We start from the raw sequence: 22005 nt of genomic DNA, 5'->3' as shown, positions 1-22005 counted from the left end.
GCATTTACACCATAATACATTTATTACTTAATAAATTTACTAAGTGTATTGTTGTATTGTTATTTTTAAACACTGATTGTTTCTGTGTTCAGTGATGTTTCTGCCTAAAAAGACCAAGGATAAGGAGTCGGAGTCTAAGAGTCAAGTGATCGAGAGCATCAGTCGCCTCATCTGCACAGCTAAACAACAGCAGACCATGCTGAAAGGTGATCAGCCAATCAAATGCATCCAATATGTCCAATAAATAATTAATTAAATGTATGATATAATACTATCCGTACACAGTGCTTATATATTGGGCCCTATTTTAACAATCTAAGCGCATTGTCTAAAGCGCACGGTCTAAACGGGCATGTCCGATTCCACGTTTGCTAATTTAACGACGGGGGAATGGTTTATGCGCCAAGCGCACGGCCTAAAAGGGTTGTTCCTATTCTCGTAATGAGTAATGGGTGTGTTTTGGGGCGTAATGTACAATAAACAGATGAGAGTCTCAGCTCTCATCGCCAGTTGCGCTGGTGCCATGCCGACTTCCTATTTAGATGGCGGAATTTGTAAACTGAAAAACTAAGCGGAGGAAGAAGACCACCAGTTTCAGATTGATGTTAAAAAATTGCGTTGTTTTCATTTGTATTGAAACCGTTAATTAAAAACATAATAAAAGTCGTTTTCTTTCAGTCATGGAAGTAAAATTAGCAGGCTTTTAATTGCTGTAAATGAATAGATAGCCTACATGATCTGTGTTCTCTCAAAAACTCATTTTCAAATATGCAAGAAAGGTTTGTACTCTAAAAATACTTTATTTTTAACAAACAGGAGATAAAGAATTTACAAACGTGTGGAGAAACTTCGGCACTCGGACAGTGCCATGAGTGTTTTAAAAGCATTACTTAAAAAAGGTTTTCATCTCATCATATCCAAAGGTACAAAGTCATCATATACAATAAATCTATAAATGCATTTATTTAAAGCAAAACATTTAATTACTTACCAGGCTACAGGTGAAGCTGCTCTTTACGCCTTCTAACGTCTCATCATCGATCCTCGTTTATGTCCAAGAGACTCGTTAATAATCTGTAACATTTTAATCCTTTTGTTTTTCATATTTTAAAATGTTAATGTGCTGCTCCGCATCCATGTGATAACAAAAACAATAATGCGCCATTGACTTTAGTTGGTCAATTGCGTAGTCTTATTTAATTTGCCTCAAAATAGCAGCGTGCCAACAATGAACACACCTCGTTTTCAGACCAGAACGCCCATGAGCGCAAAGTTGGGCGCAAATACATTTACTATTTAAACAACATGGCGCTAAACGTGAAAATGATAATTGCGCCGGGTTGAAATTAGCAAAAGACACTATAATGCGCGACGCATTGCACCGGGTGTATGATAGAGCCCATTATCTGTAGATGTACAGGCATAACTGAATAAAAGCATCTGATAAGTTAATGTAAATTTACAGAGAGAACATGACTGAAGATTAAAGATGGTGTTTGTGTGTTTTCTTCGCAGTGTTGATAGATGGAGTGGAATGGAACGATGTGAAGTTTTTTCAGCTCGCCGCTCAGTGGTCGTCTCACGTGAAACATTTTCCCCTTGCCATTTTCGGACCCTCCAAAGGGCCTTACTGATACCCACCTGTATTCACTCCTCTTTGCTACGGCTGCCTTTACACTCAGTGCTGCCTGATGTTTTATTTCAATATCTGCTTTTCACGGTTCGCATCTGTTTTTTATTTTGAGACACTGATTTTTCTTTTATGAATATATTCTTTTATGACTCTAGAACCCACCGGTGTTTATAGTAAAATGAAGACTAATGAACTGATTCCTTAAACTGATTTAACTCCGTAACTAGTGAGTTTTATTCCCATTCTGCGAAGCCGTTTCAACACATCTCAACATCAGCACACTCGTGAAAGATCAAACCAACGAAAGACAACACGGTGCCTGTGTCATGCAACAAATGAGAGAATCTGAATCAAATTTGATTTTCTATTTGGAGTTCCTGTGTGAATCCTTTCCCCTAGCCAGACGACTCCAGATTGTACAGACGGTTGATGAAGAGAACCTGATGTTCTCCTTTTGTCCTCCATTGTTTTGTTTTTTTTGCACCATACTGACTCTTTCTATCCAGTTACACAATTATTTGTGTGCTGTCGAATTTGAAGGGTTTAATGTGGGCTAGTTTTATCTGTGTGTATGTGTATGTGAGTGTATTCACTGAAGGTACTGAACGCTAAAGCACTTTTTAAACATTACTAGATTGTGTTTTTGTTATAATGCTTATTGTTCACTCCAGCTAAAAACTGCAGCAAAGCCTTGTGGGAACTCTGCAGAATCTGACAGAATCTGAGCTGAGTGTCTGTGATCGTGTCTACATTAGACGGGCCGCTGTCACACCTGCACTCTTTAAAAACGTATTTTTTAATGTAACCATTTTTTAGAATTTGATGTATGTTTTGTTTTGTTTTTGGGCTTGGGGGATTGTTAGAAATCCAATGTTTCCTTTAGCTGTGTGTGCTGTATTAGATTTAGAAAAGTGTGCCTAAAAACTGGTCTGCTGCAGCAGCTTTGAAAGGGAGAAACTTAGCAAATATGTCAAAAGCATGCCTGGGTCATGTTCCACCCCAAAATTAAAAAAAAAAAAAAATTAAACTTGAAGTTATATTTCGATTAAAGACAAGCCTGTTATTCACAAAGATTAAGATTTAATGCAACATAATGCAAAAACTTATTCTTAACCCTAAAGTATACAGTATATATTTTTACTGTAATCCACAAAAGAAATCTAACTACAGAACAATGAGACATAATTGCAAAACACTTTTGGGGTTGAAATGTGACATGGACATGTTTTTGTGTGATTTAACATTTAAAATAAAAAAGCCACATAAATATGACATTAATCTCACTAAATGTAGCATAAGAATTAATGTGTGCATTTGCCACCTGCAGGTGTCATGAGCACATCTCAGTGTTATGAAGGGATTCGAAATACAGTTTTTATAAGGCCTTTAATAGAGGTCTTTTTCTTGCAGGGTTATTGTTTGATTTGTTTATTACTCATTTGTAACTCAAATTTAATTGTGCCTCACTTGCTCCTTAGAATGCCATCCCAATGAGGGAACTATCCCAATATTCAGCTCATTGACACACACTTGTTATTCTTGTTATAGGTAACCAGTGTTTCTGGTCATTAGAAGTTTGGTAGAGTTTAATGGAAATATCTTGTGCTTGCCCAGACTGTAAAAGGGTCATAATTTATCATAATATGTAAGGAGTTGTGCTAATATGTCAGCTTATAGTTCAAGATGTGCTAAAGGACTGTCTCTTTGCCGTTAAAAATTATACCTGCCACTAGTATTAGTTTTTTTATTATTAAAAATATAATTTAAAGATATTTTAGCTTTTTAATTTAAATATCCTGCTCCAATTGAGGGGCATTTCTTGGATAAATGTGCATTTGTAAGAAATACTGTTGAAAAAATACTACCACTGTAATTCCTTAACTGGAATTTAATAAAACTACACATACTAAAATTCTGTTCTGGTTCCTGATTTTTTTTTACTTCTGGCTGATAAATAAAATATATATTTTATTGCATGTATGCTATATGTAAATATAGTTATATATTTGCTATGTATGTCATCGGTATATGTAAATATATATTAATATGATGTAAAATGTATAAAAGCAAAAGAGAGTTATTTCCCTAGATTTAGTTGAAAACATACTGAGCATTTAAAAGGTTCAGTTTTCTTTTTTGTACAATTATAACAGACATTTTAAAAATATATATATTTCAAATTTTGCAGTCAAAAAAAATCTATAGTCAAATTAAAATAAGTAAACATTTAATAGAAGATTTTAAATTATACTATAATCTAAACGTTAAAATATTACTATTTGTTAAGCTTACATATTTTGTTATCTCTTATAGGATTAATAAAAAATGTATTAATTAATTTGGATAAAAAGTACATTTTAATTATATTAAATGTAACTAAAAACACTGTTATTCATTAAAACAAATGTCTTGTGTGTCTTGTGACGTGAAACCAAAAAGAGGCGAGATACGAAACATCACAGAGACTTTTATTATCTTTTATATTTCTATAAAATATGAAGAATTTGGTTCCAAAACGAGATAACACTGTTTTTATTTTTTTGTCAAACATGTTTATTATTATGTTATCATGTGGTGTTACTTAGCTGTATTTTTTTAATTATGAATGCTTAAATAAAAAACAAAACAATTGCAGTTTGATTGATATTAATTGGAATGCACAATAAATAACATGATTTTTGAAAAATGTAAAAAAAAAATACATTTTGTAAATGTAATGTATCTTGTGACGTGAAACCAAAAAGAGGCGAGATACGAAACATCACAGAGACTTTTATTATCTTTTATATTTCTAAATCTTTTATATTTCTATGATTGAAATGCACAATAAAAAACGAGATTTTTGAAAAATGTAATTTTTTTGAGAATTTTATTACTAGTGCAATAAACAACATGACAGTTGACCACATACTCCCTCATATGTCATATGCAACTGTCCTGTTTTAAAATTCTCAAAAAATTAAGAGATTAATAATATTTTTAAACAACCCACTTGCCGTCCAAACTGCACGGGTTCCGGTTCTGACTGCGTGATCCGGTCCTGTGACGTCATTACGCTTGCTCCGGAGCAGGAAGTGCCGGTGGTACTATAAACAACGCAAAACAATCCTCTATTTCTGCTGCGCAGTATCGCACTTTAACGGGCAAACATGTTATTCTACATACCTTAACCAAACAAACTAACCACCGAATCACAGCCTATGATCAATCCCATGTCGGTCTAACGGCGGTGTCGAGACTGATTTAACGGAGGCGAGATGAAGGAGGCACTGGGCTGCTGCGGCATGCGGAGTGCCGTCGGGTTCCTTACCCGAAGGGCGATCCGTGGAGAGTCGCAGCTGAAGGGAGAGTTCCAGCGGCGGAGGCTCGCCGGCTGCTCCAGCCTCTACAAGAAGGACATGCTCGGCCACTTCGGCTGCGTCAACGCCATCGAGTTTTCCAACAATGGAGGACAGTGGCTGGTGTCCGGTAAGATCCTCCGGTTCTGCACGGTGATCTTTCAGATGTAGGTCAGCATTAGAGACAAGCCGAAAAAAGTCTATAACGGAGTTAGGGATGAGTATACATGCAAAATCTCCAAGTCTTTAATCGACTTTATAGTTTTGACTCAGTCATGACAGGTGACTGTAACGAGATATACACATTAATAGCCACTCAAGAACAACTCGCTTATTAGTTTCTTTTTAGTAACTACTTCCTGTTTATTGATTGATTTATTTTTGCTTTATTCCTTAATGCCAACTAAAGTCTTAATTTTTGTGTTATGAATGTTTTTGCACATATTTATTCTATACATAACATTAGGCACATATATGTGTAAAAAATGTGTTGGTTTTTGCCATTTCTTAGGTAGGTTATATTTTCAGTCACTCGCAAATTTAAGTTTTATAAATACAAAGTTTATAATTTTCCACTTCTTGAGATGACATCCAAAGACTTATTCTCCATTAAACTGAACTTTGTGAACACTGAAATGCTTGCATTCCCCATCTATTGCTGTAGGTGGTGATGACCGCAGAGTGTTACTGTGGCACATGGAGAAAGCCATACACTCACGGGCCAAACCAATCAAGTTAAAGGGGGAGCACTTGTCCAACATCTTCTGCCTGGCATTTGACAGCACTAACAAACGTGTTTTCTCTGGAGGTAAAACATACAATCCAATCACAATGGGTGGGACAGAGGGGGCGTGTCTAGTTTCTGATGTATCTGTTGCCACAGGAAATGATGAGCAGGTGATTCTGCACGATGTGGAACGTGGCGAGACGCTCAATGTGTTCCTGCATGATGATGCCGTCTACGGTCTGTCCGTTAGTCCTGTTAATGATAACGTCTTCGCCAGCTCCTCTGATGATGGCAGAGTTCTTATATGGGACACAAGAGAGCCACCACACGGAGGTACAAACATGCACACACACACTATATATAGGATGCTTTCGAAATCTCTAAAATGCTGCATTTGGAAGGTATGACTTCTGAGATACCTTCATCGTCTTGTCCCAGGTGTGTGCATGGGAAATATAGTGTAAAGTTAGTTATATTTTCACTTTTTACATCTTTTGATTGCATTCCTACTAAGAAATTAGTATTGTAGTTTTCAAATATGGGATAAGTTATCACAAAAGTGCGCTCTGTTCATTTTCCAACAGAATTCTGTTATGCTTTTTCCGTCCGCCACTTTTTATTTTGTGCCACCATACTTACTCGTGTAACTACTCATGTAACAGTCTTTAAATAGGGAAAACATGGAAGTGTTTGGTGGATTCTAAATTTATCCCTGTTTGGATCCTAAGGAATGAATGGCGCTAGGCTAAATGCAAACACATTAACAACGCGCTATACAAAGATTAAGTGTACGCATTGAAAAAAGATAGGTATGTATTAATTTGTCTAAGTTGAGGTAAGAACATAGTAAAATATTGAAAAACGGTGGTGGTGTCCTTTAAGTCTTAATTAAATTAAATGTTTTTCAGTGTGATTTTAGACATTTGGACCCCATTGTATCCCACACACAGACATTTTGCCCACATTCTTAAGTTTACAGGCACACAAACACTTGGTACATTCATGCAACATGCACAAACCACAACACCACACACACACACACGTCTTGTTTACTCTGATCGTCAAAGTTAAGTGGATTATTAGCAGATGGTAGTTTAACAGGATTACACCACAATGCACCTGACTTCAGTTACCAAACGCTTGTGTTTGTTGCTTCAAGAGTGGCATGACTCTCAATCAGCTTTCTCCTGGTTATGTTTAAAGTTTTACTATATGTTATTACATTTATTCATAACAAATAAAGGATATCTGTCTTAATCCTTGTTAAAAATGAGATTGTTGTGTATTGTAGAACCCTTCTGTTTGGCCAACTACCCCTCAGCATTTCACAGTGTGATGTTTAACCCCGTTGAACCCCGTCTGCTGGCCACCGCAAACTCTAAAGAGGGGGTTGGACTGTGGGACATCCGCAAACCTCGCAGGTGAGATGAAGATCGGTTTGAATCACTGTATTCAAACAATATTTGGATACCCCACCACAGACCCCAAGGGGCCCTGGACCCCCTGTTTAAGACCCACGTTTTCATCTAAATCAGAGGACTGCATAAAAATATGGTCTGTTTAGTACTATAAGGACTGATCCATTAATATAGCTGTCTGCTGTACCGCCCCAGACCAGCAGAGGACAGCACAGTGTGTGTTTGTAAAGATGTTCTCACATTTGTCTTGTGGCATAATCTGAAAACTTTATTCAACACATTCACATGGTAATCCTTTATATGACTTTTTTCTTTCTCTAGTTCTCTGTTGAGATATGGAGGGAGTTTGTCTCTTCAGAGTGCCATGAGCGTTCGCTTTAACAGCATGGGGACGCAGCTGCTGGCTCTGCGCAGACGTCTGCCTCCTGTCTTGTACGAGCTGCACTCTCGTCTACCCAGCTTCCAGTTTGATAACCAGGGCTACTTCAACTCCTGCACAATGAAGAGCTGCTGCTTCGCCGGAGACCAGGATCAGGTTAGATAAACACTATTAAAGGTGCATTGTGTAACTTTTCAGAAATTGCAATATAATTTACTTAATTATATTATCAGTGGTGTATACACCATTTACATTTATGCATTTGTCAGATGGTTATATTAAAAGTGACTTCAAGGGACATTTGTATCAGTAGTTTTCTCTGGAAATCTAACCCATGACTTTTGTGTTGCCAACACACTGCTTTACCTGGAACCCACAAAACATCAAAAAAAGATTAAATGCTAAGGGGGTTGTCTGAATAACTACTCAAATGAAATATGACAAATTTGCAGTATTCTGCAAAAGTCTTAGGCCAACGCCAGCTTTGTTGCTTCAACAAAGTTTTATTGAGCATCCATATTTATTTATTGCTCTCCTTGATTAAAGGTGTAGCAGAGGATTTTCTCAAATTTTAGAAAAGAACCGCCTTCTACACTTTTTAAAAAAATGCAATTGCGCAACACTCCTGATTGACAACTAGGAGGACCAATAGTCTTGATGATCCACCGGAAAAAGAAAATCCTCCACAATACCTTTAAGATACAAACAGAAAATACAGGAAATATCTATATAAAATGTGTAACCAAAGTCAATATTTAGTGTGACCTCCCTTGGCATTAAGCACATATTGAAATCTTTTAAGGGGAATTTTTTGAGGTCATAAAGTCAAGATTAAAAGATTTGTAAATTAGGGTTTTGTTTAGGTTTAAGAGAGATTACAGGTTCCTTGCTATTGTTGAAGTGTAAATGGACGTCACACTTAGTACTTGACACTTTAGCTTATAATTGTATTCTTTTTTTTATTTTGCATACTAATTTCTTGTATTTTGTGGTTGTATTCTAATAAAGAGAGATTATGAAATAATTATATATGGTCACCATACCAGTCCAGATAAAGCTGGATAAGGACTCGGTCTTCACTTAAACTTGACACTCGATCTCTGGTCTTGACTCTGGCTTGAGTTGGACTAGACTACAATGCTGGGTGTCGTGTTGGCCTTAAAGGAATAGTCAATTTTCTTAAAAAAAATCCAGATAATTTACTCACCACCATTTCATCCAAAATGTTGATGTCTTTTTTTGTTCAGTCGAGAAGAAATAATGTTTTTTGAGGAAAACTGTGTGACGAGCCAGCGCGACCTCACGTAATTGTGTAATGATGTCGAAAGGTCACGTGTTACATATATGAAACGCACGTTTGCGGACCATTTTAAACAATAAACTGACACAAAGACATTAATTATTATCATTCCACATACAACAATGTCGAAACGGTCCTGTCTGGAAAAACTTTTATGTGTTCCTGATTCACAGCCCGTGGATGTTTTTCATCGCTAAAAGGGAGTTTTGAAACTTATAGGAGAGCACAGATGACAACATGTTTGCTCGAGACAGCGCAAGCTAGCAGTAAGCTAAAGCTAATATTTTACATAATAGGATGACGCCGATGACGATTCTCTCAGACCAATCAGTGATCTACAGTGTTTACGCGTCACGTTTGGTATCAGTTCGGGTCGCTTGGAACCCCAACTGAGGTGGTACGAAAAAAAGTATCGGGTACTACGAAGTGATCCCAATGGAAAAGCTCCCAAAAGTAAGCTGACCCGACCCAAACTAAACCAAACCGTGGGGTACTATGCAATGGAAAAGCGCCATTAGACTAATAATTTGAATAAGAAATCATTTGTATTGCGTATAGTGTCGAACGAGGCCATCCGCGTGTAGCCGCGGGGCCGGACGCGGAAAAAAGTATACCCGGGCCTTAAGCTTCTCTCCCATGTTACGATTAAACTTCATTACGACTACCACTAGGGGGCGAAGTCCGACAATCATGTCTTTATGTCGTGTGCAGTAGAAAGGCAGCTTAAGACTGTAGAAACATGGCAGCTCAAAATGTCGACTTCCCTGTAACCAGGGGTGTATGTAGATAAAAACGGGGCATTCTAAGGTAATAAAAACAATACAGTTTATTTTGCAAGGTCTTTAAACACCACTGATAATGTAGATATGTACATTATATTACATTGCATTTTTGTCACAAGAGATCCTTCTCAAAGTTACACAATACACCTTTAAAGGACAGCTCGAGACAACCTTTGTTATTGCAAAAGCTATTCTAGTGCCTATATTATACAATATACTGTAAATGTCGCTCACAGTAAGTAATTTAAAGTCTGCCAATGATTGTTTTTAAAAATTAAGGAGGTGAATTTGTTACAAATGTGCTGCTTAGATAGGATTTAATAATTGGCCAATCCTGTTAATGTGTGTCTGGTAATGAATAATGTCTGCGTGTGGATGATCAGTATTGCGCAGTTGAGTTGTGTGTGTACATGTTTGTGGGAAAGAGTGTTGAGGTATGTTCAGTGGTGGAATGTTGCGTTAAGGCTTGTAGATGCATGTTTTATCATTGGTGAATCTAAAGCTGAGCAGATGCTGGACTTTGTGTGTGTATGCGCGTGCACTGGTCTGTTTGGTTTGTGTTTGGCTGTTGTGTATATTTGTCCAGCTGTCTCTCCCTTCCACAAACTGTGTTCCTCCTCTCTGAAGCAGACTGATATATGCGCCTCTATATAGAGAGTCAGCTAAACAGCTGTGGATGTACGATCCTAATCCTGTTGTGTGTGAACATCACTTTTCGGAGGCTTTTCATAGTGTCCAATCATATTACACAAGAACCCCGTGACATAATCGGTTTGTGTGGTGCAGTAATGTGTGTTTCTGTGTTTTCAGTACATCCTTTCTGGCTCGGATGATTTTAACCTTTACATGTGGAGAATCCCCACTGACCCTGAAGCAGGTAATCAGAACACACTCGGGTCAACCATATCTAATGTTGTTGTACTCTCTGATAGCTTGTGTCCATATGTTAAGCCTGTAGTAGATGTCAATCTTTAGACATTTTCGCTTTCTTTCTGAGCAGGAGGTGCGGGTCGAGTGGTGAACGGGGCCTTTATGGTTTTGAAGGGTCATCGGTCTATTGTGAATCAGGTTCGATTTAATCCTCACACGTACATGATCTGCTCCTCCGGGGTGGAGAAGGTCATAAAGGTCAGTTGGATCTTTCTTAATAATGTGTGAACAACATCATGCTAAAATAGTATTTATTTATACATACTAATAAGTTGGGGACACTCCACGTTTTTTGAAAATAGGTTCATTTTCCAGCTCCCCTAGAGTGAAACATTTGATTTTTACCGTTTTGTAATCCATTCAGCCAATCTCCGGGTCTGGTGGTACCACTTTTAGCATAGCTTAGCATAATACATTGAATCTAATTAGACCATTACGCTCAAAAATGACCAGAGCGTTTCGATATTTTTTCTATTTAAAACTTGACTAAGACCGTGTACTAAGACCGACGGAAAAGTTGTGATTTTTCTAGGCAGATATGGCTAGGAACTATACTCTCATTCTGGCGTAATAATCAAGGACTTTGCTGCCGTAACATGGCTGCAGCAGGCGTAATGATATTACGCAGTGGCCAAAAATAGTTTTCTTGGTTACTTTCAATAGCAGGGGACTATTTTTGGGCACTGCGTAATATCATTGCACCTGCTGCAGCAATGTTACGGCAGCAAAGTCCTTGATTATTACTAGGGATGCACCGAATCCAAATTTTTTAGGTTCGGCCGAATCCCGAATCCACCGTTTAAGATTCGGTCGAATCCGAAACCGAATACCGAATCCTACTTGCATCCTTATTCCATTAACATAGTAAAACACATTAATGAATTATACAACGTCCACAGCAGTGTATTTTTCATTTTATTTAAATTTAACTGTACATTATGCCAGGATGACAAGTTGGAAAACTATTTTGACAATTACCATAAGCCTATGCATAATGAAAGCGATGCGTTGCGACACGCTCGTTTTTCCAATAAGCAAGCATCTCCGCGCTGAAAACTATATTTAACTTTGAGTGAGAAGCTCCGCTCGTCAATGTCAGTTTTCACACGGCCGTCCAATTACAATGGAGGAGGGGCGGGACATTACCACAGCAACCAACCGGCTCACAGCTGAAGCATCACAGCTACCAAGCGCTCGGCTGAAAAACAGCTGGCATTTGGCGTCCTCAAGGCGTTTTCAGCCGTGTTTAAAAGTTTTGGTGTGTCTAGCCCCTAAGGCTCACCAAAAGAAAAAGCTCATCTCCACGTCAGCACCCGATGTGTGTAATCAACGGCCGCGTGACGTCGACCAGCGTAGCGCAAGCCTAGGGTTCAGTTCGGTGGAAAAAAAATCTAGGATTCGGCCGAACCCGAACCCCGTCAAAAAGCCCAGTATTCGGCCGAATCCGAATCCTGGATTCGGTGCATCCCTAATTACACCAGTTTGAGAGTATAGTCCTAGCCATATCTGCCTAGAAAATCGCAACTTTTAATTTTCCGTCGGTCTTAGTATACGGAAGAGTCAAGTTTTAAATAGGAAAAATATCGAAACTCTTTGGTTATTTTTGAGCGCACTGCTAATAATTAGATTCAATGGATTATGCTAAGCCTATGCTTAAAGTGATACTGCCTGACCCGGAGGTCGTGGAATGGATTCCAAAACGATAAAAATCAAATGTTTAACTCTAGGGGAGCTGGACAATGAGCATATTTTCAAAAAAAGTGGAGTGTCCCTTTAAATGAGCTATATGTAACATTAACATCTAGTGGCTAAACTTTCAAAAATATTCAAAATATTGGAGATGTTTTATTCTCTGCCCCCCTCTTTGGTTCCCAGACACATACAGGAGTGCAACTAGTCTGTTTTTACATGTACGTGAACGTACGCGCACGGCGAATGCACGGCTTAGCAAAGTATAGTTTATTTTTTACTCGTACGTGTACACGTTATCTTGGCTACATACTACATTCTCCTGTAGGCACATGCACGACCTACGTGTGCGATGTACGCAGGTTTTTAAAAATTTGGCGGTGCGCACTCTTCTGATAACAATAATTGTGTCACGCGCACTGTTTGCAGACCCTCACGTACACGTAAAAAATTGACTATACTTTGGCCTTTAGTTTGGATCTCCCATGATGTCTTCAGTTTTCAGTCTGCTCCTCGAATTAACATATTTTGTGGCTTTTAAAGACTTGGAGTATAGCACAAGCCATTATTTTATTCTTTCATGGTACATTTTTGTCATTTTTGGAGCTCAACAACAGCCTTAGCCTTATGGGTTTGGAACAACCTGTCGATAAGCATAACAAAGAAATTCATTTCTGGATGTCTGGAAAGAAAACATGCCTGAACTTGTGTCTGGCCTTAGTTTAGACTTAAATGAATTTCTGCTGTCGCTGGTTTAGTAAACCCTGAAGACACAGAATCTAGTGTCTTACTCTTTGATCTGGTTATTTGCCAACTGCTGAAAATTAAGACAAGTGTTAGAACTTTACAACTGAAAAATCTAAATGAATTAAAGCAGATCAATTATTCATCCTCATATTGTCGTCATAATGACAACAAGGTCTTAATTTTTTAGTGTGTGGCTTTAATAGCTGTTTTGCTATTTGAACAACTGTTTCGTGTTGTTTAATGTGAGTATGTTTTAGTTAAGAGTGAGCCTATAGTTAATTTTTTTGCTGGTGGTTCTTGTGAAATCTTGTTTGGCAAGGAGATGAGATGTTGGGTAACACTTGCACATTGTCCTCTCTATTGCTAAAATCTAAGATTTTGATTGTGACACATTTTGCTGTCTGCTGTGTTTTTACAGATGATCATGTTTACATCTATTCACAAGAACCGTTGATTATATCGTGGAATCCAAAATTATGAGACCGTTATTGGCAATGCTTCTATTTAGAATTTTCGTTATTACATTTTTTACAGATTGTAATTACAGCATAACACTTTAGAGGAAAAATACATTTTAAAATTAGCATTAATTACATCACAGTCTTTGGTATGTACAAATATGTACAAGTTTGTACAAAACCTGATATTTTAAGTTATCCCATCGTTTCAAACAGCATCTTTTGTGCTTCAGTGGAAGGAGGCAAATCTGACGGTACATTCACACGGGGCGTAAGCGTTAACGCTTAACGGAAGGCTTGTCTGAAGCGTGGTCAACAGCCAATCACAGTGGCCACTACACATGCTCTGGTCTTCCATAAACAGAATTGGCTGGGTCTGCCTAGGTTATTTGTATAAGGCGATCTGATTGGCTGACGCACGCGTTGCAGCTTGAAAAGTTGAGAAATGTTCAACTTCTGCCGTGAGCAACTGCACTGACGCGGCGCAGAATGATCCACAATTCAGTTTGGCAACACATGATGTCACCCATTAAAAGTGAATGGGAAGCGTTAACGCTTACGCCCGGTGTGAATGCACGTTAAACATTTCTCAACTTTTCAAGCGGCAACGTGTGCGTCAGCCAATCAGATCGCTTTATGCAAATAACCTAGGCAGAGCCAGCCAATTACGTTTATAGAAGACCGGAGCATAGGTTGCGGCCACTGTGATTGGCTGTTGGCCACGCTTCAGACAAGCCTTCCGTCAAGCGTTATGAATGTATGTGAGTGTCTTATGGTCACTTTCACGATTTTGCTGAGGTAAGGGAGACACCAAACCGACACCAATAAAGTTGTGCGTTCCCTTTAGACCTTATTATTTTGCTCGCTTTCTCATTTCTGTTTTTCTACTTGTGCATTGGTTGATTATGCTGAACAGCCAATCAGAATGATTCAACTCCTAGATGAGTGCCACTGCCGATTCGTATGTGCTGAATTGTTAAAAAAGACAACAGTGACTTACTTTAGCTGACTTACTTTAGAAAATAAACCTGCATGACAGCAGACGGTTGGCTTGGTGTGTACCTAGCTTTACATTTGTTTAATGATCTTATAACACTGTAGATTCCCAAACATTCATTTTGTGTTTCAGCTTTTTGGTTTCTGTTCAGTTTTTCTGTTCTGTTCTGAAATGCAAACCTTAACCCACTGTACGGAAGTTTAAATCTGACTGTGACTTTATCTCGGCAGGTATGGAGTCCATATCAGCAGCCAGATAGTCTTGGTGATCTGGATGGTTTGGTGGAGGATAAGTCTCGCTCTCTCTACACCCATGAAGAATACATAAACCTGGTCCTCAACAGCGGTAATGGTTTATCACACGATTACGTCAGCCAATCGGTGCAGGAGGACCCCAGGATGATGGCTTTCTTTGACTCGCTTGTCCGACGTGAGATCGAGGGCTGGAGCTCGGATTCGGACAGCGATTTGAGCGAGGGCGCTATTCTGCAGCTGCGCGCCAGGGCTCGTCGTTCTGCGCGATCCACACCACAATCTTCCGCTAATGTATTCGCCGCTCATCAGAGTGACTCTGACCACTCCTCTTCGTCATCATTGGCTGGGCTAGATGCTTCGGGAAGTGAGCGGGCTGATCAGGACAGGGACGGGTCGCAGAGGAGCCAAACGGGACCTCGTGCATCCGCATTCCTGCTGGACATGGTAAACGAGGACTCGGATTCCAGTGGATTCTGGTTGGATCCAATGCCACGTCCCAGATCCCCCAGCCCGCGTGAGAACTCGAGCATCTCTAGCCATGCCTCATCGGTGGGTGTGGTGTCTAGTTCAAGCTCCTCCCCCAGTTCTTCTAGCTCCTCCTCCAGCAGTGATGGAATTGATGAGGATTTGCGTAGGAGCAGGATGCGGCAACGCAACGCTGCCAGGTGGAGGCGCCATATTAGCCTTTCTGGCAGAGATTCTGCTACCAGTCTACATGCTGCTTCAGATCACAGTAGTTACCCCAGTATATCCATCCGTGATGCGTCATCGCCCTCCTCATCCTCGGGTGATGAAAGTAGACCCTTAAGGAATCATGGGAAAGAAAAGGCAAGTGGACACGTCTCAAGTCCTCAATGTTTATCTGAAAGACAGTCACAGTCCAGATTTAGACGTCGCATCACTTCGTCACATCGCTCGGGCGGTGATGCTCGTGTCGACAGAGCAAAATCAAGAGCTGGCTGGTGTGTAGAGTCTGGGGAGGAACTAGAGAGAGGGAGAACTAGTGGGGAAGATTTAAGTGCAACACACAATGCTGGGGAGGAAAGAAATGTAACACTCAACAGTCACACCAATGCAAGCTCTAGTTTAAACGGACATTCACACACAGATGTGGCGAGTGAGAGCCGTGCAGACTCGGTTCACCAAGAATCCTCTAGTGCGGACTCGGGAGGCTCCAAGAGCCAGGTAGATCCCTCTAGCAGGGAGTCAGCCAGTGTTGCCGCGAAACGGACTTGTTCGGACTCAGGAGACGAAGAGGGGTCTCCGTCGGAGAAAAAGGCTAAAACATAGTGATGTCACATCACAAACTGACTCTTTCTATGCGTTTGGTTTTTTGAATTTTAAACCTCTTCCTTTCTTTCTGATGTCATGCATTCTGGGGTCATACCACAATGAGGACACTAAAAAAAAAAATGTGATATTACTATGGTATGGAAAAATAATACATGCACTGCTTTTGGTTTCATAACATTTTGATTTCATAGAACCTGCAACCATACGTTGGGTTTTGGTTTGTTTTGGGACTGCAAAAAAAAGCATTTCTGTAAGAATGCCTTTTGTGAGTCTGTTTCAGTGGGACTGTAGGGTTGGGGGGGCAAGAAACAGTGTTTCCATGGTAACCTCATTGAACAGCAGCTGTTTGAGTTGTGCATTAAAGTTCTGTTCCAGTGTTTCCATAGAAACAGTCTGCTGTCTCTTCTTCCTCATCATATGCTGTTATGATCATCATCATCATCAAACAGGAAGTAGCTCACTGTAATTTCTGGATGAGTGTTCTAGAATTTTACAGTAAGATATTCTGATGTGAGAATTGTCACCATGGCGATGCATCAGTATCTGATCTCCATCTGTCAACTGGAGAGCCTTTAGTTGCTTTAGGGCCAAATGAAAGCTTGATATGATTACAAATGTATAAGTAAATAATTTCGCATTGGGTATTGTAGTAGATTGAATGTTGGGTGTTTAAACATCAAAGCGGGACTTCAGCCTGGATGTTGTATGTGTGCTCAGTCGTATAAGCAACAGTATAGATTTGTCCGTTGATCGATAGGTCACATCACAGAATCCAGATAGGAAAGTTTACCCAGCAGGCGTTGCTTTCCATTCAATGCTGAACATATGGTTTGAATAAACAAGATACAAAACCGTGAAAAAAGATTTGTTGTTTCAACTTAAAAAAAAAAAAGTAAGAGTTCGTGCTGCCCTTAAAGGGACACTCCACTTTTTTTGAAAATAGGCCCAACTCCCATTCGATTTTTACAGTTATGGAATTCATTCAGCCAATCTCTGGGTCTGGCGGTACCACTTTTAGCATAGCTTAGCACAATCCATTGAATCTGATTAGACCATTAGCATTGCTCTCTTTTGTAGTTACATTCCGGTGTAATAATCAAGGACTTTGCTGCTGTAACATGGCTGGAGCAGGCGCAATGATATTACGCAGTGCCCGAAAATATTCCCCTGCTATTGAAAGTAACCAAGGGGGCTATTTTTGGGCGCTGCGTAATATCATTGCGCCACCTGCAGCTATGGTACGGCAGCGAAGTCCTTGATTATTACACCAGAATGAGAGTATAGTTTGTAGTCACATCGGCCTAGAAAATCGGAACTTTTAAATTTTTGTCGGTCTTAGTACACGATGTAAATCCAGAAGAGTGAAGTTTTAAATAGGAAAAATATTGAAACTTTTAGGTCATTTTTAAGCGCGATGCTAACGGTCTAATACGATTCAATGGATTATGCTAAGCTATGCTAAAGTTGGTACCACCAGACCTGGAGATCAGCTGAATGGATTCCAAAACGGTAAAAATCAAATGTTTTACTCTAGGGGAGCTGGAAAATTAGCCTTTTTTTAAGTGGAGTCTCAAGTTAATTCAACTGAAAAAAATATTAGTTAACTAATTAACTTAAAATTATAAGGCAGCAAATCTTTTTTTTATTAAATACTACTTATTTGTTATTCATTTCAGGAGTGGTTACTTGGCAGCGGTGTACATAAAGTGTACACCACAACTATTACAGTAACATTTTTATTACAAAGGATTACATAACTATTAGGAGAGTACATTGTTTTGTAATAAAAAAATGCACTTATTTTTTTACTTTTAAACATCATGGTTTAAATGGTTAGCTCTTAATAAAATAATAAAATATGATTTTCAATAATGACGTTTCAGGTGAATTTAAATAAAAGGCCTACTATATTTAATATAATACCTTAAATAAAGACGTCATACTCACCCCCTAATCTGGGTGAATGGGTAACTTTCTCTGGATAGTATTATAGATAATTTTAGTGTGCCTTATAATGCAGGTAAAGGTTTTTTTTTTAAGTTTTGGTGCTGATGTCAGGTAGGTAAATGTGCATTTATCTTATGTCCAGTAGTATTTGTTTTATTGAAGTTTGGGGGTCAAGAACAGTTCTCCTTATAGGAAATTAACTGTAGCCTAATTTTTCCACTCCACACACACACACACACACACACAGGCGGAGACTCTCTTGCCCCGATGAGCAGCTCCAAGCAGCCATAAATGGACTCGTCTCTCTCTGTTGCATGCCCATGATAAGGAAACTCCACCCCAACAGTAAGAGCAGTACTCATAAAGTTGATTGACAGTTATTTGGGTGATGTCAGTTTCGAGTACAGTTATTGAGACACATCCTCATATGTTCCCAAGGAAATGGTGTCACCATCAAGCAGAGTAACAGCTTTTTCTTACTTCGCCTTAAAATATTAAGAATATCTTCTTGTGTGAGACGTACAGAATTAAAATCATTAAAAATGTATATTAACACTGAAGTTATTATACACTTTTATTGTCATATAAGGCAGTCCAGCTTTTTCTTTTAGGTTGGAATTAAATACAAAGAATAAAATCCTATTACTTTAACTCAATGGTCGGATGTGTAAACCCTCGGCTGTGTGGGAGGTTTCATATGACAGAAAGATGATGATTTATCTGCTCAGCTGTCAGTGGCTTATTGTGTTGCTTAGTTGTAGTTTCTCTATCCAGTTACATTAATAATCTTTTCAGTGTGTCTGAATCAGCTGTAACAGACACTGTTATCAACAGGAAATGAATGACTATTGTCTGCTGACGCCTTCTTAAAGTCCTTGTGATTTTGTAAGTGGGAGACTAGTTCTTATACGTTTAAATCAAACAGGCTACTCAAAAAACTTGAGATAATATTTCACAGCATCTTATCAGGAACATTCTGTCGACAGCTTTAGATACTGCTGAATTTCACGCTCACAGGAGAAGGGGGTGTAGTGCCAGCTTGTGCCAGAATATACCCAGATTGTTTTAAATTTGGTCAAGGGTCCAGTTATGTCCAAGCGTCGTTTACAATGCCAAGGCCTACCTGTTGGGTTACATCAATGTTTCACACAAAGAGGCAATGAGGAAAATAAGAAAAACAGAAAATGTGAAAATTTTTTGTATCTTGTATGAGTGGGTGAAAGGAAGTCTGGGACATTCTGTTTAAAAATATTTACAGTGTGTATGTGTGTATGTGTCTGTGTGTTCAAGGGAAATTATATAAAATTTGTTTACATTTGTCTTTCTTTAGTTTTAATAAAATGAGATTCAGTTTCTGACAGAGAAAAAAAATAAAGAGCTGAGATTCAAAACCCTCTAACGGTACATTCACACGGGTTGTAACGGCGCATTCACGGTACATTCACACGGGGCAATAATGGGTGAAGTTATGCGTTGCCGAACTGAATTGTGAATCCATTGGCGCCGCATCAGTGCTGTTGCTCGGGGCAGAAGTTGAACATTTCTTAACTTCTCAAGCGGCAACGCATGCGTCAGCCAATCAGATTGCCTTATGCAAATAACCTAGGCAGAGCCAGCCAATTACGTTGATTGAAGACCGGAGCATGTGTTGCGGCCACTGTGATTGGCAGTTGGCCACGCCTCAGGCAAGCCTTCCATCAAGCGTTAACGCTTTCGCCCTGTAAAGCCCGATTTATAGTCGTGCGTAAGTTCTACGCCGTAGGCTATCCGTAGCCTGTGCGTAGCTCTGCGTAGCCTAACGTGCACCTCGCAAAAATTTTAACAGCACGTCAGATCTACGCGGACCGCAAGCGCTGTGATTGGTCCACTAGAACCCCTTCCGTTAGGTAAAAAAACTGCGTCATAGGTATTTCCGTTTGTGACGGTGAAAACTTAAATGAGCCAAGTTGAGGAGTGATTTAACTCAAACAGCAACAAAAGTCGCTGTTTATTTACTTCCATCATTGCTGGTCTTCTGAAATTATACACAACAAGTTGCTGTGTCTTCTTCGTTTGTGGGTTAACTTGCTAAGCTTCTTCTTCTTTGACGTTCGCGCTGCTACTGTGGTTACACGCGTGGTTACTGTTACTGCCTACCAGCGGTCTGCGCGTGTGTTTGCACGTCGACGCGGACAGCGACGCAAGAGTATAAATGAAAACTGACGTGGAACCTATGCCGTCGTGGTTACACCATAGGACCTACGCACAACTATAACGAGCCCTTAAGTGTATCTGACATGTTTTCTTGTAAAAGAGCATTTATTTATTTTTATTAAGCCTCTTATGTTTAGGTTCAGTAATTTCACTTAAATGACCATTAAAAGGTTATTACTCAGTAATTGAAATGCCTTATTTTAACAAATGTCATTGTCAGTTCATTGGTAATTGAACTCTCTTTGACTGCAAAACCCTCTAAAAATCTACACTTCTTCATATTAAAGAGCTCCTATTTCATTGCAAAAAAACAATGTTATTTTGTGTATTTGGTATAATACAATGTGTTCACGTGGTTTATGGTTAAAAAACACATTATTTTCCACATTTTGTAGCTCCAGATTTCACTCTGAATACCTCTGACGTCAGCAGGATATGTGACGCCCTTACCATGTTTGAAAGATTCGGTTGCTAACAGGAGTTAATTTACAGGCTGTGAGTCCGCTGCGGGAGAAATTATGATAATGTCCGTCTTATCTACATCACCAATCCCAGGAAGTGAACTGTTGCCTACAAGAAAAGGCCAAGAAAAGAGACTTATCAATCTCAAAGTCATTCAACATCATAGAAAGCAGGTTCACTAGACCACGTTTAACGAATTTAGCAGTAAGACAAATTGTGATTAAATGCTACAAAGGCATCTGGGCAATACACCCTTTCACACAAAGAAAATTTAAAAACATGAATTGGACAATAGTTGCGCTTTAATATCTTAATTTCTCCACACCCTTAATATTCTGAGTAGATATTAAGGTTGACTTTGGCACAAATGGAGTATGACCAGTAAGCATATTTCTCTTATCAATCTCAAAGTCATTCAACATGATAGAAAGCAGGTTCACTAGATCAGGTTTAAAGAATTTAGCAGTAAGACAAATTGTGATTAAATGCTAAAAAGGCATCTGGGCATTTATAAGTCATGGGGGATTTTCATATGAACTCATCCCATTCACTCAACAATTTTTTTTAGTTGTAGCTTTTTATCTTGATGTTTTGAATGAAAGTGCTACTGTCCAGTGTCTTTTGGGAGAAATGAACAGTGAGACCAGGAATGCAGCAGTCTTAAAGGGATAGTTCACCCAAAAATGAAAAATCTCCCATCATTTACTCACCCTCATGTTGTTACAAACCTGCATCATTTCTTTGATTTGATAAACACAAAGGAAGATATTTTGAGGAGTGTTTGTAACTAAACCGTTCCTGATTCACTTCCATAATTGTTTCCTACAATAGAAGTGAATGGGGCTCATAATTGGTCATTTTTGCGTGAACTATCCCTTTAAGACCAGATGCACATCCCAGGGGAATCAACCAGAAACCCATATTAGCCTTTACATACTCCATCACTGCCTTACAAAACTAATCCAGGAAAAAAATAATTCTGAGAAAAGTTAGACAACATGTTAAATACTCTTTCATTCTGTAAGTGCATTTCTCTGAAACATAAGTTGAAGCTAATGTTTCATTCACAAAATGAGCATTATAAAATGGAGACATACTGAAAGCTATAATGGTGCCACACTCCTTTGTGCCAACTCTTAGAACTTTCAGATTATTGTTTTTCTCAATGATCTGTTCCTTTAAACTGCTTCAAGAGGGCACTGTTTCCTGTTTACATAGTCTTTGGCCAGAGGTTCCTAGGTTTGGTGGTTTATAGTTTGCTAACTGAATTGGCAACTTGGTGCTGTTTCAATTTGTCTGACCAGGTTTAAGATCTAGTCCAGACCTATAACTCTGATATAAGTCTGGTTATTGTTTTCTTGACACATTTTAAGCATTGTCCTACTTTTCTTTTGACCCTTTCATACTTGAGCCCTGTGACTAACCGAATGGAAAACTTCACATCTGAACAAAACGTAG

General features: G+C 39.0%; 2 protein-coding genes across 5 annotated transcripts in view; both read left to right on the top strand.

Annotated features, from left to right (window-relative positions):
* Positions 1 to 3545, top strand: part of pacs2 (phosphofurin acidic cluster sorting protein 2) — a 44110-nt gene extending 40565 nt beyond the window's left edge. For all 4 annotated transcript variants that reach the window (XM_073873459.1, XM_073873458.1, XM_073873461.1 and 1 more), the window contains 2 exons: positions 93 to 206; positions 1516 to 3545. In XM_073873459.1, the coding sequence (XP_073729560.1) occupies positions 93 to 206; positions 1516 to 1634 (233 nt within the window). In that variant the 3' untranslated portion in view covers positions 1635 to 3545. The remainder of the gene's footprint in view (positions 1 to 92; positions 207 to 1515) is intronic.
* Positions 3546 to 4651: 1106 nt separating this feature from the next.
* dcaf5 (ddb1 and cul4 associated factor 5) lies at positions 4652 to 16334 on the top strand. The gene is made up of 8 exons (XM_055170055.2): positions 4652 to 5101; positions 5636 to 5779; positions 5855 to 6031; positions 6990 to 7119; positions 7438 to 7651; positions 10388 to 10454; positions 10578 to 10705; positions 14629 to 16334. The coding sequence occupies exons 1-8, from the start codon at positions 4891 to 4893 to the stop codon at positions 15940 to 15942; spliced, it is 2385 nt and encodes a 794-aa protein (XP_055026030.2). The 5' UTR covers positions 4652 to 4890; the 3' UTR covers positions 15943 to 16334.
* The last annotated feature ends 5671 nt before the right edge of the window (positions 16335 to 22005 follow it).

Source organism: Misgurnus anguillicaudatus, chromosome 11, assembly GCF_027580225.2.
Source record: "Misgurnus anguillicaudatus chromosome 11, ASM2758022v2, whole genome shotgun sequence".
NCBI lineage: Eukaryota > Metazoa > Chordata > Actinopteri > Cypriniformes > Cobitidae > Misgurnus > Misgurnus anguillicaudatus.
Note: the sequence above shows the minus strand (reverse complement) of the source record. Positions and strands in the feature narration are given on the sequence as shown.